Raw genomic sequence first — 18,095 nt, forward strand, 5'->3', positions numbered from 1 at the left:
CAAATGATCAAGAGTAGAGTCTAACCCAGTGGGCTGAAATTAGAAAATGACCATGAACCCACTTATGTATATTATGGGAGTGTTGGAATGTTTCTGTGCAGTTCATGGTGATTTTATCTGCAATTTCTTTCTGCTTCACAAGGCAGTATTTCTAGTATTGACTCCATGCGATGCACAAAATACTTAAACTGAGAATAATAAAAAGAACCATTGTGGATGCTTTAGAAAACTCCAGGAGAGTTAACAACAGCCCAAATCAGGTTTGAAAAAAATGTTTCCACCCAAATGGCCCCTGCTCCTGTGCATATAACAATCCACTTCATTTGCTAACAGTAAAATAACACTTTCCAAAATCTGAGTTTATGCAGGCCTAATCAAAATGAATGACAAGTATCAATGACAAAACATTAAGAACAATTTTAATGCAAGTTAGGAACAACACAGAAGTAGGGAGAAGAGTAAATATTTTCCCAGAGAGAACAATCTGATTAGACTTTGGCTGATTTAGAATGCCTTAAAATTGCTGTGGCCAAAGAGGTGCTATGTCTGACTATATCCTCAGATTAGAAAGACAAATGGAAATGAGTCTGCCATAGGTCTAGTACCTGTTTCCAAAAATGGCATTTGTGTGGGATTTTGCACAGGCTTCCATTGTGTGCCAGACTGCAAAATAAAGACAGTCAGACACATGGTTTAGGGGCAAATCAGCTACAGTTTTCATTAAATAAGTGGTTGAGTCAGATCAATCAGGCCTAAACAAGGCAGGAAGCCCTTGCTGTATGTGAACCAGGTCAGTGTGTTGGTAAGAATGGAGAGCAAACAATGCAAATAAATAAAACCCAGACTGGAATTTTGAGATCTTGCACTAGGGCCATGACTTCATGTCATATAAATTCCTTCTGATTGCGAGCCAGCACGAAGCAGAGGAATTGGTAAACAGTTATATTGCCCTTCGGCTGATAACAAACTACTGCAAATGAAGTGTGGGTTCCTGTTCTGAAACTAGCAGGTTTTTCAAAAATGAACAGTTCAGAGTTCCTGCCAAGCACTGCAGCCCAGTTTTTATCCTCTGCAGAGGGGTAGGATTAAAAAAAAAAGTCAAGTGGAAGGGGCCTCTGGCACCCCTACTCTCTGAAGAGGGCTTTTTTTTTTCCCTGACCTGGGCTGTTGTGTTTTGAGCTGTCCCAAGAATAAACCAGGAAAAGGGAAACTTGCTCTGCACTTGCAGCATCTAGTGGCCACAAAACTCCTTGCAGGGGATTATTCCAGTTCATGGACTTAAATAGCTGCTGTGGAGAAGCCTACATGTAGAGGGTATATGAAAGTCATCCTCCTACCCAAATAAAATTTCCCACACAAAACCGGTAAAGTGATTTTCAGATTAGTTAGGGTTAGAGTGTGCAATTCTTATGTAACACAGCTTCCAACTGGGTATTGAACTAAGGACCAAACCAAGGATTTATGACCCTAAAAAGACAAGCTTCTACAGGTGGAACAAAGCTGTCATGCCTGCTAGTTTGAAGCTGGTAATAGTCATCATAAATCTGTTTTTATGTTCCAGCCACTAGGAGGTAACAAAGGCACACTTACTGGCATGCAGACTGGGCTTAGTCACTTGAGCAGTCCCATTGATGTGTTTGCATGAGAAAGCGCTCACAACATGAGGGTTCTATGGTTTGCCCTTGATTTTTTTTCAGCAATATCCAGCATTACCCTTTTGTACCATTAGGCCTGGCCAAGGCCTATCAGCAGAATCTCTAAATGCCACAAGCCAAAGGTCTGCAAAAACACCCAAGGTTGCCTTTATTGTAGGCTAAGAATGAAATAACTGCATGCAGGACATGCTAATGGCAGAAACTGGCTTTCCAAGTGTTTTTCTGGAAAGCAAAATGTGCAAGAGGAAGGTACAGCAGCTTACTTCAAACTAATGATCTAATTACACTAAAAAAACAGTGTACAGAGATCAGTATTTTGTAACCTTTCTTGATTGTACACGGCAGTGCATACAATCATCTTTCAGTTTATTACATGGAAAGCCAGCAAGGACATCCAAAAATCAGATTATAGATAGCACACTATTGCTTGTTTATCTGTATTCCTGCTAATCATTCTTAGCAGGAATGTACATCTGACTAAAAGACTGACATTCTGCTTTGTAGCTTTCATGAATTTCATGTATATCAGGTGTGGCTTTAAAAATGCTGAGGATTGGTTTAATTTTTCTCATGTTGAAGTTGACAGGATTTTTTTGATTAGGAAGTCAATTAGGAATTCATTTTTTTCAATAGGAAGAGTTAGACCAATACTGAAAGCTTTAGAAAATTGTGCCTGTCGTTTTACAGCAGCTTAAAAAGGATAAACTGTCATGTTCTGTAACAATTTCTTATTATAGGGCTTTTAGTCAATTCTTGCGAAGGAAATAATAGTACAACTGTATATTAGTGTAACTGACAACAGAAAACATTTAAGGCATGTTCAGATAAAGCAGGGTTAAGTAGCATTAAGAAACCCAACCTGTTTTGCGCTCCCTCTTTCATGTCACTGGGAATCGCCACTTGTCTTTGACTGAAACATGACGCAGGATACTATGAGCCACATTTTCAGAGGTTTTAACTCCATGGAACTTTTTTGAACCCTTCAGATTAGACTTTGCAGAAACTAGTTGTTTAGGTTCTAGGCCAGTATATTTTTAAATAAATCACTGTGCTTTGTACAAACGTACAGAAACTAAAACATTAAGATAATGGAGACCAAAATAGAAAAAAAAATCAACACCCTTTTGCCAAATACTGCTGGACTTTTTCCAAAGCACTCCCAACACCCCCCAGAATGACACAGCCATTCTTTTGCTGGATAAAAGTCTGTGATTTCTGATAAGCCATGCAGCAAAAAATTGAGGCAGATATAAGTTAAAACAAGGCTGAAATAAATACCAGAGCTAAGATTGCCCTTTCCCAGTCTAGCAAGTGGTGTTAGCTGGAGTGCCTTTGTGATCTGAGCTGCCATGATATCATACCAGAAGAGATGAGACCTGTGCTGTCATTCTATGAAACCCAGGAAGACAGCCTTCAAAAATCTGGGAAGGGAATATTAGACCCATCAGAAAAACATGGAAGACAGGAAAGTAACCACCTAAACTAAGTTAAACCAGGAGCATATCACAGTACGACTCTATTTCATGCATTTATGTGGAAGGGGTAAGGAAGTACTGTTTATTGTTGCCCTGGATTTGTTATAGGATATGACCAAGGGAAATTGCCTCACATTTTAGAATTTAAAAAAATATTTTAGTAGGAGTCCAGCATATGTTGTAGACTGCTCAGAAATTGGACAGAGTTTTTGTGAGAGGCCAATATAAACCCAGAGACCTAATCCTACACACCTTATAGAAAAACTCATGAATTCTCTCATGGCTTCCAGTGGGATTTTATCTGAGTAAATTTTAGGACGTGAATAAAGGGAATAAATAAAATAAATACAAGATTAAAGAAAAATAAGGTTCAATTTAAAAACTAAATTATGTGCGTTTCTTTTCTCAAGAATGCATATTGTATGTTGCAATGTCCAATGAAGTCATGAGGAATTAAATAAGGATTGCTTCTCTGTCAGCACAGATTTAAGTGTCTTGGATAAATATGTAGTTAGGCATATGTAAACAGGTATTCACAGTAGGTATGGTATCAATCCAATCATATCTGAAGTCAAATACATTACCCATTTAAGTATGTATTTTGATACATGTATCATTTACCCAATAGACAATCACATCTGGAATAGACTGTCGCCAGAGGTGGTTCAAGCACCTACTTTGAACACCTTCAAGAGAAATTTGGATGTTTATCTTGCTGGGATCCTATGACCCCAGCTGACTTCCTGCCCCTGGGGCAGGGGGCTGGACTCGATGATCTTCTGAGGTCCCTTCCAGCCCTAATGTCTATGAAATCTATTAAATCTGTATTAGATAAATATTTATTTAGATACTTAAAATATGAATTGTTGACCTAAGATGTTTTGCATGAATAGTATAAGGGTTGTTATAATTTATCATAATTATCATACTTTAAGACCAACTCATTTTGAATGTGGAATTCCTTTAAATAACTATTAATTTTGACTGTGGATCAATGGCAAAATTCAATTTATGGTTTACTGATTTAACTAACCATACTATCCTCTTTAATTGTTCCTGCTACTATAACATGCCAATCTGCCAGTCATGCATCCACAGCAAGTGGTCATCATGTTAAAAACAGCGTTTTAACAAATAAATATATTTGAAGTAAACCAGGCATCTGGAATAACAAGAAGGTTATTTTAATGATTTTTCCCCAAGTACCCAAAGGCACTAGTCAACACTGTGGACTAATGACCTACAAATTTGTCCGGTTAATACAAAGTATTAGCATTACAATATTCTTCAACAACTTCAGATGGCACATTAAGTAAAATACTTCCTTATCATAACAGATGTATTCCTGAATATTCATCATTTTTAATAGAAAAACACACCAAACGGGAGAGAATAGGTAGGATTTCTTGCAATACTGAACTGCCTAAACTTCTTTTGCTGTCCTTTCCAAAAATATTTCTAATTACAAACATAATTTCCAATTCACCACTTTGCTATGCCAGTTTCATGTTGGTATGACTCCACTGACATCAGTAGAGCTGCAAAGGTATAAAACTGGAGTAACTCTATGGTAAACCAGATCTATCAGTTTTACTTTTTATACATTTGTAGGATCAGTGTAACACAATAGACAATATAACATCATGACAGAGGACAGTTTCACACCTTGGTTATCCATTGCAAAAACCTCGTAATGTATTGAGTATAAAGCTCACAAATTACAATTGAAACAAAATACCAGAAAGAATATGCTTCAAATGGACCTTTTACAATATAACACAAAATTCAAATGACATTTTTAAGAAAGCACTTGAAACTTTTACACTTACATCCTGACAACATTAGATTACTTTAAACTGTAAACTTTGAGAAGTTTTGAATATGATTAAATAAAATCAGCATTACATTTCCCAGTTGTTATAATTATTAAACAGATTGTAACAACAAGTTAATAATGTAAACATGAAGCTCAAGATACTGGTACCGAAAAAAGTCTCAGAATTAATTCTTTGTAGAGATTTATATTTGCACATAGTAAAATAGATAAGGACTGGAGAAGAGGTTACAGTATCATATCTTACATGTTGATGTCAATATTTTTTCAAGCAGCAGTATACATATATGTATATATCACATCCCTGTCTCTAATATTAATTTACAGAATCAGTACTGTCTTTAAAAATATCCAGGTTTGATACTGCTGCTAATTATTTATATGATATATTCAATGAAACATTTAAAAAGTTATATTTTTAATTGTTTGTGTATGTATATATAATGTGTGTGTATGTGTGTGTGTATCAAATCATTACCCCCCAATAGCCTTCAAAATTGAATGGCTACCTCTACCTAAGAAATACAAGACCTTTTTAATAAATTAAAAGGGTTTATTTATACCTGAGACATTTTTGCATATTGATGTCTTTTATACATTTACCTGTAGGTACTATAAATATGTCCTTTATGTTCCCTTACAATCAAATCCAAAGCCCACTTAAGCCAACTAGATTCATTCCAGTAACTTCAGTGACTTCTGGATCCGTCCCTCATTGTCTAACCTGGATTTAAACAGAGATGTGTCAAGTACTTTAAAAAATCCAGAAAAGAAAAGAAAATCTGAGCAGTTGCTGTATGATAGCACAAGTTAGTTTATACATACCTGCAGCTATTTCACCGTTAGCTGTACTTTTTAACAAGGACTTCTTCACTAGCCAAATAAGCGTGATAGTCCTACTACACAGAAATGTTGCATTATGATGCTACTACTTGTTAGTACAAACTGATAACATTGTTAAATGTTTCTCCAGTTACTGATGTATTGGATGTGCAGGGGATGGAAGAAAACCCTCCATCTTTACGGATCTGTGTTTTGATTCTTTAGGTCATCAAATTTCTCTACAAAATTCCCATCACAGCTAAGGAAGCTTTACATTTTTTTTTGGCTGCAATTAATATAAAATCACCATATCAGTACCCCCAAACCTGTATCATTTATAACTGTGGGATAGGGATTTTCAGAAGCACCCTGCTCCCACTGACATTCCATGAGATTTGCTCAACTGTCCAACTTAGGCTCCTTTGAAAATTAGTTGTGCATAACTTTAATAAATAGTCTCATGGAAGTCAATGAGATTGCAGATGGGCTGAAAATTAAGTACAAGCATAAGTACCAGAAGAGTCATGGTATAAATGGCATTATGGAGCAGTATACAGCACTATTCCTTTTGGTGAAAAGCAGATGAAAATCACAGGTTCTATTGTTAGAAATGTACTGCCCTGTGTATGTGGACCACTATTTTACTAGTGGAATTTTTTTGGAAGTGCTTCAGTTCCATACAGCAATACAGTAACATAGAAATTAAAATTGCCTATTTTATTAAATACAATTGACGCAAGTGGTAAGATCATAATCATTGAAAATTGAACTAAATGTGCCCTGAGACATGCAATTGGACATATTTGATAAATCAATTAAAAACAAGATAATGTATTCATGAAAGACATTGCACTGTTCATTTGCCTCCAAGTGGATTATTGCACCCTTATTCCTCTTACAATCATTTCATGTACATCATTCCATAGTATGGAGCAGTTTTATATTGCACTACATTATACTAAAAGGAATTCACTCAAGAGGGAAAAGTCAACAAATCAGTCTTACAAACAGTTTTTTAATCTACTGGCGAGATCATAAGTGGGCCTCAGTAAAGTTACTTTCATTGGCAAGCGGATAATTACAGACCATAGATCTTAGAAATATAAATTTGGAAATGTATGATTTAATGTACCAATACATACATTAACTCAAACCTTTTTTTTTTTCAAACTGCACATATTTCTAAAACTGGAGAGTTGTTTTTATTCAAATAAAATGTAGTCAATACTTTGGTCTGCATAACATGATGTAAAATGATGCATCACTTTATCATTAGCTCCAAGGATAAGCAAGTGACATACAAAGCATCAGAACTAACAACACCTCTTGCTGCATTTTTCAACTGGCTTACAGCTTATATTTTGAAACAGAATCTACTCTAATTATGTTTTTTATTTGTGAGCTTTTCCAATATCTGCTCCTTGCATTGGAGTCAATTGCTGAACTTGTCTTGTTTCAATGGGAGTAGGATTGTGGTGCTGACACATTGAAGTGAATGGTACAATTTCCATTGACTTCAGTGCTGCAGGATTGGACCACGTTTTAAGAGAAGAGGATATTTTGTAAGCCAGAGGTGGAGTTCCAACCACAATATTTCACATACCCTCATTTCTATTTCAGGAGCTATCTAATATGACATGTTCTACAATACATTACACTTTTCATGGAACAACTGGCACAGGGAGGCACTTAAGTGACATGTTTGAAACTTATCTTTGGTAAACACACTCAAAAAATGAGATCATGAGAGAGATTTTGATTTGCTACTATTGTATGTGCACAGACGTCTAAGCATATACAGGACACTTCTAGTATAAAATAGTATATCAAATGCCCCTGCTAAGAACATGGTTTTAAAATCACTTAAAAATCACACAGTCCCTTTTTTTTCCTGATTACCATTTGGTATTCATGTAGCTTACTTTATTTCTGGTTACTATTAAATATCTAGGGAACGAAAACATCCATGTGCAGAACAGTCACCTTCTCCCTCATGATTTTGGCTTGCTTTTCATGACTAATTGAGCAGAATGACTAAATCACCTGCTTAAGCAACTTCTTTGTGTGGAATTCAAACCAAGAGGCCAGCCTTGCATTCCTTGGCTACCCGTATTTCTCAATGAAATCAGGGGGAATTTGGGGTGGACACAGACTGTAGAATTGGGCTACGGTGTTAATTAATCTTGTTAGGTGTTGAGCAGCACACAGGTGAGGAAACTATCCTCAAGTACTGATGTCTTTAATGGGAGCTGAGAATTGTTTGGCATCTTGCTGGCTTGCACCCAGAAAGCAGAATTTAACCTACTGGGATATTTAACAAACTCAGTCAACCAGTGCAAATTTGAAAATGCACTGCGACTCCAACTGTATTTGAGTTGGGTACAGCTGACAAATTTGGTCCAGTTTGTTTACTATATCTGTAATGCCAATATTTTTTAAATCCGTTGACTTCAAAATCAGGTCTTTCTACGGAACAACCTTAAATACCTTTTAGCATATTTTTCCAATTACGCTGTTTAAATTATATGAAATAATTCTTTAGAACCACTGCCTATAGTAATTTGTAAAATTAGAACTGTTTACATCTTTCACTTTTTGGCTCAAAGGAATGTAAAACTCAGTCACAGAGTATTTCTGTTTTAGGAAAATATGAAGAGCATCATGAATTTGTAGAATAGTGGCTAGCAATTTTACATGTACATAACTTATCAGATGCCTTGTGTAACAATGATTTTAAGTACTGACTGATCAAGACCGTTGGCAATCTGCAAGAAAGTCCTAAAATCAAAAGTGATTGTAAAACTTGCTTTAACGAGGCCTTTATTGTGGAAAGTATTGGAAGGGGGTGGGTGTGCAGTGAGAGGTTAATGTTTTTCTAAACCATGCCACTTTGCATTTGTATGTGAAATGGGTATGGCTGGTAGATGACAGGTGGCTGTCCATGAGCAATGTAGTAATTACTGAAGTTTCTATCACTGATATATGGAGCAGGCTGATAGTAGCATGTAACATTGGCTGCATTTGGGATGATATTTTGTTCTCCTAGTACTTTTAAAGCCAGAATTGTAATCATGTTCAGAGTTTGTCTTCGTTCATGTCCCATGAGACATACTGTACTCTCATTTACAACTCCACGCAGAGTCATCAGGTAGTCATATTTGCTCTTTTCTTCCCCAATGAAGTGGTTGCGCAGGTATGACTCAATTTTCCTTTGCTGCTCAGCCACATCAGGAAAATCAATGAAGAATCTGGAACACATGTAACGTTCCAAAGATTTGATTTCAGCCTCATCCGCTGGCTTAAAATCACGAACCAGGAGATTGCTGTATTTCAGAAGGCCTCCACCTCTGATTTCCTCAGGGTTCCTCGTGGAAATAAGTTTGTATTTTAAATGGTCCATTGCCTCTCTGAAGTCACCATACATGCTCTCTGCAATAACAGTAGGATGCGAGTCTTCTGTCAATTCACAGTCTGTGTCACTGTAAACATTTAATATGGAATCCAGGATAATTTGAAAAGAGTCCACGCTAAATTCAAACTGTCGTCTGAGCGAGTTTACAAATTTTAGTTCTACATTTTTGCCACTGTTGTTTGACAATGATATAAGGCTCCAGCGGTCATGATCAGTGGAGACTTTGACCATCTTCTGCACATATGCATCCTTCATAGTCTGAGCAGTGATTTTTTCTTTATTGACACATTTTGGTAAAAAGTCCAGTAAGCAATTCAGAACAGCCTCCTTAACAACCTGAAATTCATGTTCACTTGGAAGTTCAACACCAAAAATGATATCTAAATCCTTGTAGCTAGTTCCCTTTTGTTTTACAAGGATGTGGCTAGCTGTTGAACCATTCAGGCGGATGTCTCTAACACTGATTTCCTTCTCAATCAGTTGTTCCTTTACAACATGAATAATATCCTTTGGTTTTACTTCTAGTGTTGGAAAATTTCCTCTTCCATGAATAGGTATCACTTCAGTTAGTACTTGATCCAATATTCTAATCTGATCCCAAGTAAGGTTACTGAATCTGGAATCTAAGCCCTCAGTCATCGTGAAGTCAGTTGGTTAACTAAGAAAAAGAAAATAGTTAAGAGGAAAATGTTAGGATCTACTCAAACATTAGAAAGCCTGACATTTTCATACAAACTGACAAATACATCATAGCTATAGAAGGCAAATTTAGGTGCAATGACAAATTAATGCATTTTACATGGAACTGTAACATGAGCTGGATATCTGACTAAACCACTGTAATTTCTTATCAAGCAATTTTAATTTATTCATGCTTTAATCCTACCAGGCAACAATATATTATTGTATAGAGAGACAAAAGACAAAAGACATTTAAAGTCAATTTAGTAAGCCATACATGATTCAGTGCAAAACCACTCGAGATTAGCTGTACAAGCTTCCCAGTTGTTACAGTTAAATTCAATACAGTTTTTCAACCTTCAGAATTAAATATTTAAGTTCAGACCTTTCAGTCTTGCAGCCAAATCTCCCATTGTGTTCACTGGGATTTAAATACATAGAACAGCTTGAGGGTCAGGAAATGATATAAGAACAATAGAAACAAAGCATCATATTGATCTTGATCTTTAACATTTCTAGTACACCTATCACTTTAGTCTCTGAATGCCATCTAGGTATGCAGAGCATCTAATATTTTTCTTTGTCATTTACGAGCTGGATACCTAAGAGTCTGTCAAATTGTTTTCATACCATCTCTGAAGCCAAATCTCTCTCTTCTGCCCAACCTAACAACAAGGTTTAGTCTTCAGGGATTGTGATAAACCTATGTCTGTTTACAATGAAGTTTGGCTCCCATGAAGTAAAAACTAGTCAGAAGTGCCCTGTCTCACCCCCACTACATGTGACTAGAAAATTGATATAAAAGGTATTGGGTAAAATTCTGGCTTTAGCACACCTGCATCTAAACTTTTGCCTTTACCTCGTCACATTTAGCAGGCAATTCAGCCATAATGTAGATTAATTGTTTTAATATTATAATCAGAAAAAACTGCAAAGGCCAAAATGTTGGGCTTACAATATTGCTAACTGAACATGTGCAAAACATTATTTTCATGAAGCTTCATAATGGATTTATGTAATTAAATGCTCTAATTTTGTAATTTTAAGTATGTACACTATGAGTGTAATTAAAAACAATTATACAATTAGGTAATTAGGTGTAATTACAGTAATTGCATAAGTCGCTAAGAATTGCATTCAAGAAGTTACACAAAGTGAAAAAAATCACAATCTAGCATTGGTCTCCATTGTGTAAAGAAAGAAGAACTAACTTAATATTACTTATTACTAATCTTTATTGTTGGTATTGAATGAAAAATGCTGTCCAAATTTCTAAACACTTTTCCCAGAATCTGTTAATGTTCTTTAGTTATGATTCTCTCCTTACCGGCCTAAGTTTCCTCAACTCCTGCATTGCAGGGAATCACCACATACAGGTTTCCTTCATTTTATGTGGGTACTGTATGTGTGAATTTGCTCTTACACAATGACCCTTTTTATATAAAAAATTTATTATATGCGAGGTAAATTCACTGTTATGTGATTGGCATGGTGAAAGCCCACAGTCAGCTGCTTTGTGCAATGTATTGTGGGGGTGATGCGCACCCAAATATAGTCCCCTGTGTGGATCTGTGCTCCTCACTTGTAGTCTGCAGCACGTGTTTCTGTAGTTGCCATCACATTATGATAGTGCTCTGTGCTTGTGTGTACTATTGGTGAGTACCAAAATTGTCTTGTAAAAGGGGTAGAAATGACTCTGGATTCAGTACAGTGGAGGTCTTGGAATGCATTCCTATTTGTTACATTGTAAAGTGGGTTCCTTTTATGTGAATTCAACTTATGTACTGTTTTCCAGGAAGGCATGTACAGCATAAAGTGAGGGAAACCTGTCTTAAGGAGTTTCATTGCTGAATCCTATCATAAAGTTTTCTATCACTCTTCTATAAGTCCCATCACAACAGATACTTTGATTTGTTAACTTTTCAATTAAATTTGGTGGTTGGTTTCTGTAACTTATAGTGCTGAATGTGAAACTAAGTTGAAAGGCTGTTTCTTGCTCTGAATGGCTGGGTAATGAAAGGAATGATTATGAAAATGCAAGGGCCTTCTTTTTCAGCTCAAAAAGGGGAAAAGTCTTTAGTTAAAGTCATCTTGGAGACTAACAGAAATGTTCAGGAGTGAGCATTCCTCTGGATATGAGAGGCTGTTATTTAGACATCTGGTAGATACCGTTTTAGACACGTATGGTACTAAAAATTGGGCTTCGTTAATTGAAAGTGCTTTATTTTTCTATATAAGCCTTACGATTTTCCCCTTCCTTATTTTACATGAGTTCAAGTCTTATTTTTAAAATATACTTTCCTTGGTTTTGTGTATTAGCTTGTAGAAGTTTCAGTGGAACTAAAGATACTCTTATTTTGAAATTCTTCCTCAAATTGTGTATAAAGAGTGAGGGAGGATTTTTCATGTGATTGCTCTTGAAATGTGCTGTTACAACACTATAGAAGGATCAGGAGAACAGCCCCTAATATACCTGAATGCTGTGCATAGACAAAATGGGTGTTGTTTTGTGGCAGTATTATTTGTTTCTTATCTTCTCTAAAGTAAAATACAAAATTCCCTTGTCACAATGCCTTTCCAGTTAGGATTCCTGTTGTTTTATTAAAAAGGTACATTAAGTTGCTAAAGGCTTAGAATAAGAAGTCTAGTATTCAGTGGCAGACAGGAAGAATTGAAAGATTAATTATGAAAAATTTTGGAAAACAAAAAGTAAAAAAAAAACTTTTTTCCCCACCTTGACATATGATATTCCAGCTCAGCCATTATCATTTGGCTATATGAAACTGGCACCCCTATTCTTCAGGTCTAGTTAATCCCCAAATAAAAAAAGTGTTAACTAAATTTAAGAATGTGAATTGTCATATTTACTTTAGTGGGACTACACACTTAAAGTACAAGTGTGTTTGCACAATCAGTTCTTCATTTCACAGAAGGAAACATTTAGGTCCTTTGCCTTAGAAAACTTTGTTTCTCAAATTCTGTTTGATATAAAGAGGACCTTGTTTGATTGGGCGGGGGGAAGATGGTCTAAAATTCATCATGTGGTTTGCACATGTGATAAAACGTATATAAGTAGCTCTGTAAAGGGAAGAAGGAGCTTTATCATGATGTTGGACAATTGGATGGGAAAATAATGGATGGATCAAAAAATTAGTCTATAATGACTGCACGTTGAGTGTATGTGTATATGTGTGTTTGTGTGTGTTTGAATAGTCTCAAATATCTTGCAAACTTATAAACAGTTAGGATTGTTATATCTATTTTTAATGTTGAGGGTCCAGTTTAACAAGCTATGTAAGAACATACATAACTTTAAGTATACAAGTAGCTCTGTAATAATCAATGGAACTAATCATGTCCTTTAAGTTAAACACATGCTTAAATACCTTGCTAAATCATAACCTAAATTCATTTTTAACTGCTGCTAACAAGATATTTTCAGCAACTTCAGTTTGGTATACTCTCATATTCAGTATATACTCTCATATTCAATTTATACACTTACATAAATTTATGGTGTATATTTATTATATTTGACATGAAAGCAAAACAAATGATTGTTCTTCAGATTCATTCTCCACATGGCTGTCACTGTATGTATATAGTATTTACAAAAAACTACTAAATAAAAAACTGTTATTGCTCCACTACTATCTTTCTGAAATCCAAGAAGCTAGGGCTGGATTTCAGTGGAGTGACTTAAAAATTTCTCACACCGCTTGTGAAAAATATTTAAGATGAAAAAACTTGTTTCATTTGGGAAATACAAAAGAGTCTGGTGAATTACTATCATGATGAGGGCTTCCAACTCTAATAGTATATTTACTGAGACTGTCAGTTTGAGAAAGTAGGACATGAAGCCAGCAGAATCCACAAACCCCAAACTACTTTACCTCTGCTCTGTCATATCAGGGAAAAGATTTTAATGTTGTACAAAGTTCAGTATGAATATCTGAAAGTATCTGTTTCTTGTTCACCGTTTCCCCATTTAAAATCTCTCAATAAATAAAGAGCTAAACAAACAAGTTGCCCTGGAAAATTTATTTTGGAAGTGTTTAATATTTCTCCCAACAATATTAACAACTCATCTATATCTTTTCTACCAAGATATCTTGGTTCTTCATTTGTGCAACTCTTGAATGTTTATGGAATTTGCAGTGCTACCAAACATAGTTGCCAGCAGTGAATCCTAAATTCAGCCCTGTCAAATAAAGAAACTAAGGAAAATAGTATTTAGGGCTTTTTTTTAAATTTACTGATTAGAGTTTCACATCCTTGAGTGAATGGGTTCTGCTTAAATTGCCACATGCTGCACCTCCTGCAACATAACACGTCAATTCCTTGATTCAAGTTCTGATCTTGAATAGAGTAAATAAGTCATACTAGGTGGTAAAGTGGTTTGTGATGTGGACAAAAAGTTTACTGTGTGTGGAAACTTTAAACACACATTTTTCTAGGTATAAACGCAAGACCTGATCCAAAGACCATTGAACTCAGTGGACAGATTCCTGTTGACTGAAATGGACTTTGAACCCCTCATTGTAGGTTTGAATTCAGTTTTACCATGGTTAGAGGTTAGTTCACAAATTCTCTGCACTCGATAATCCTCTGATGCATGTAAATTCCACTGTAAACAGTTATGGGATTTATACTTTCAAAGTCAACAAGGAGTGTATTTAATATTACTACAGCTTCCATGGAAACCCAGACACGTAGAATTTAGACACCATTCTGGTCTAATGTAGGTCATATTTTGACCATAAACTATTTAACATTCTCTTTTCTTATTTTCTTTATCTTGCATTTTGAAAATATTTTCAAAAGGTTCACAATATGCTGTCACTTTCAAACAGAACACATCTAAAATAGTTCTGTGCAGATGTTGGCTCTGTTCTGTACTGCTAGCTTTTATTTGCACTCAGATGTTTGTTTTACAAAAAGTAACTACATATTTTGATGCTCTGATTGTTTTTACTTTTAACTGCATCTGAAACAAGTTTCATAGATCATATTAAAATGTCTCATAAACTATGTCAATTAGCTCTGCTCCATTTTCTAATTTGAGGGTAGACACCTAAGATGCTTAAGGTTAACTCTTCAGCTTCCCCCCTGCCCCACTGCATTTTTGTTTGTTGTACATGAGTTATGTCCATTGCTAATGATTTCTGTGCTGTTTTTGTGTAAATTTGAATCTAATTTAAAAGAAAATTCTCCACTGGGCATGAAAATTTTTAAATACATTTTAGATCCAATTAATTGATTACTCCAAAGAGATCGGTAATAGTGACTAATTATCCATGAGCATCTAATAAATTCAGGGACCCTGATTTTCTCTGTTCAAAAATCACAAATTCTCTTATTAAAAATTTTGCAGATTCTGCAAAATTTTTAATGAGAGAATTTGTGATTTTATATATATATAGGCATCAGTTGAACACAATGTTTTATTGATACATTTACAATTTTAAAGCAATTTGGAAGACTACCAGTACATCAATCATTATAAAATAAATTCCAAATACCTATATTTTTTGGTATTTGTTTTTGGATTTTTATATCATGGAAAATCAGAACTCACCCTGCCCCCTTCACTCACCAGGATACAGGTCCTGCTCTGGCTGTCATCCCCCGCCCTCCCCTTCCCCCACTTTGTGGCACTGAGCAGCCCTGATATGCCAATGCCCAGCCCATTAGGGCTGTGAGAAGCTTTGGCCCCTGATTCAATTCGGCAGAGATTTGGCCCAATTCACCGGCCAACTCTCCGAATCCAAATCAAATCAGAGGACCCTTTAATTTCTCCGAATTGAATCAGAACCCTCTGAATTGATTCAGAGAGATTCGGAAAGATTCAGAAAGATTCAGAAAGATTCGGAGATTCAGACATAGAGACAGCTTTAAATGCTTTTTCTACATACCTCTCGGTAGCAAGGGCTCAAGAACGCTGCAATGCTGGGGCGCGTGAAATGTCCCACATAAGCGCGGGGAGCTCCCCAGAGCTCTCGGCAGCAGACCCAGAAGTGGATCAGAAGCCCTTCTCGTCCACTTTTGGGTCTGCTGGGGAGCATGCAGGGGGGCCCCCTCGTATTCCCCAGCTGGGTCCCCCTGTGGCCAATCATGAAGCCAGGGGAATGCGGGAGGGCCTCTTACATGCTCCCCGGCAGACCCAGAAGTGGGCCAGAAGTACTTCTGGTCCACTTCTGGGTTCACCACCGAGCACATGGAGGGCACCCCCAAGCTCCTGTGGGAGGCTCCGTCTGCCCCACCATTGCAGTGTTCACATGTATGTGGAGAGCCCCTACACTCCCGTGGGATGCTCCATGTGCCCCAGCATCACAGCCATCATGAGCCCCGCCTGCTACCTCAAAGTATGTAGAAAAAACTTTTAAAGCTGTGTCTATGTCTGAATTGCTGATTATCTGAATCAGCATCAAATCTTCAGATTCGGATTCAGCCAAATCGAATCAGGGACAGTGATCCAAATCAACTAATCAAATCACTGTCCCTGAATTGGACCAAATTCAAATCGAATAAGGCCTCCTTCACACACCCCTATTGCCCCTCACTCCTGACCCACAGCCCCCCAGACTTGCTGGTGCCTCACTCCTGACCCACAGATCCCCCCACCCCTGCTGGTGCCCCTCACTCCCCATCCACAGCCTCCCCACAACCTAACCCTGCCAGAGGGGGATCCCAGCTGCCAGAGCTACAGGGCCAGGGACCTGGGTCTGTAGCCCCCTGCCTCCTGCAGCATCACTTGACCCAAGCTGGTGCCCATGGGAGGTGGTGGCAGCTGCTTCAGTGGAGCAGAGCCTAGCTCCCCCTCCCCCACAGGCAGCACAGCCAGAGCAGAGCCCATTGGGGGGCAGGAGTGGGTGACCCACTGTAGGTGCAGGTTCCTCCCCATTGCCCTCCCACCAGGATTTTTGCAGCCCAGCAGTCAAGACCCAGTGCTTCAGGGCAGAGTGGGGCAAAGTAGAACAATGAAACTCAGTGAGCTGCGAGCAAAACACTGCTATGGCGAAGTGCACTCTGCCTGCCCAGCAGCAGCAGAGGTGCCAGTGTGGAGTTGTGCCCCTTGCTGCTGCTGGGTAGGCAGAGGGAGCTTCATCATGGTGACTTGGGGCTCATGGCAATGGCACCGAACTTCCCCACCTGGCCCTGCTCTGCCCTTCCATGCCAGGTTCCACCTGCTCAGTTGCAGAGGCCCCAGGGGGAGGGCAACAGAGCAAGGAGCCTGAGCCCACAGCAGGCAGCCTGCTTCTGCCCTGCACATAAATCTCGGGGAATGTGTCCCCCATTCCCCCCCAAAAGTGTGCACAGAGGTGAGAAGCCAACTCCCCTCCCCGCCCCCCCCAGATGAGCCACACGCATCCCCATCCCATTCCCTGCCCAGGCCCTGCAGCTGTGCATTCCTGCCCTAGGCCCCAAGTCCTATGTACAAACAGGCTGGGCAGCAGCCCCAGCCCTGACCAACTCCCTCCCTCACTATGGGGGCCTCAATCCCCCTCTCCCCTGACTTACCCACAGGGAGCTCTGGGAGCTGCTCTCCAGGCTGCCTGGTGGCCATGTACCTGTGTGAGCAAGCATATGCACATGGCGCCCCCTGCCTGATTGCCCTTCTCCTGCTCCCCCCAGCCCCTTGCAGGCTGGAACTCTGCCAGCCTGCAAGAAGAAACCCATTTCCCACAGCTTCTTCTCCTTTAAAAAAGAAAATCTGGGGTTTTGTCCTTAAAATGAGAAAATCCATGTTTTTATCCTTAAAATGGGAAAATTTGCATTTTACCACATTTTTCCATCACAAACAGAAAACCCAGATCCCTGAAAAGCTGAAGAAAAGTGGATGCTTTATTAACAGTGGGTTGGCTTCACACATGCAATAGAGGATATAGGTCAGTGCCTTTTAAGTCATCTAATTATCAGGAGTCAATTCCATTGAAATTCAATATACCTCTATATTTGGAAATGACTATGCTTTAACAGAAGATGAATTTCCCAAAGTGTTTTATGTACAATTCAGTAGGATTCTGGCAAAGATTCAGTGTACTGGCTAATTAAAATTAGTGATGAGTTATCCCAGGCTAGGGACAGACATTCAAAAAGCCTGAGCCTGAACTGATCAATCTTTGCAAGTTAGTCTAACCTGCAAAGCCTGAACCAATTTGGAGGTAGACAGACATTCCCTTTTCATTCCAGACATGCGGGCACGTGCCTGTAGT

General features: G+C 38.0%; 1 protein-coding gene across 1 annotated transcript in view; it reads right to left on the bottom strand.

The window, feature by feature from the left end:
- Positions 1–4,298: 4,298 nt before the first annotated feature.
- LOC109300653 (protein FAM46D-like) overlaps positions 4,299–18,095 on the bottom strand; it is a 21,013-nt gene continuing 7,216 nt past the window's right edge. Inside the window, exon 2 of the mRNA XM_019521397.1 lies at positions 4,299–9,856. Coding sequence (XP_019376942.1) covers positions 8,662–9,837 — 1,176 coding nt within the window. The 5' untranslated portion in view covers positions 9,838–9,856 and the 3' untranslated portion in view covers positions 4,299–8,661. The remainder of the gene's footprint in view (positions 9,857–18,095) is intronic.

This window comes from Gavialis gangeticus, unplaced genomic scaffold, assembly GCF_001723915.1.
Source record: "Gavialis gangeticus isolate Ggan-Ray unplaced genomic scaffold, GavGan_comp1, whole genome shotgun sequence".
NCBI lineage: Eukaryota > Metazoa > Chordata > Crocodylia > Gavialidae > Gavialis > Gavialis gangeticus.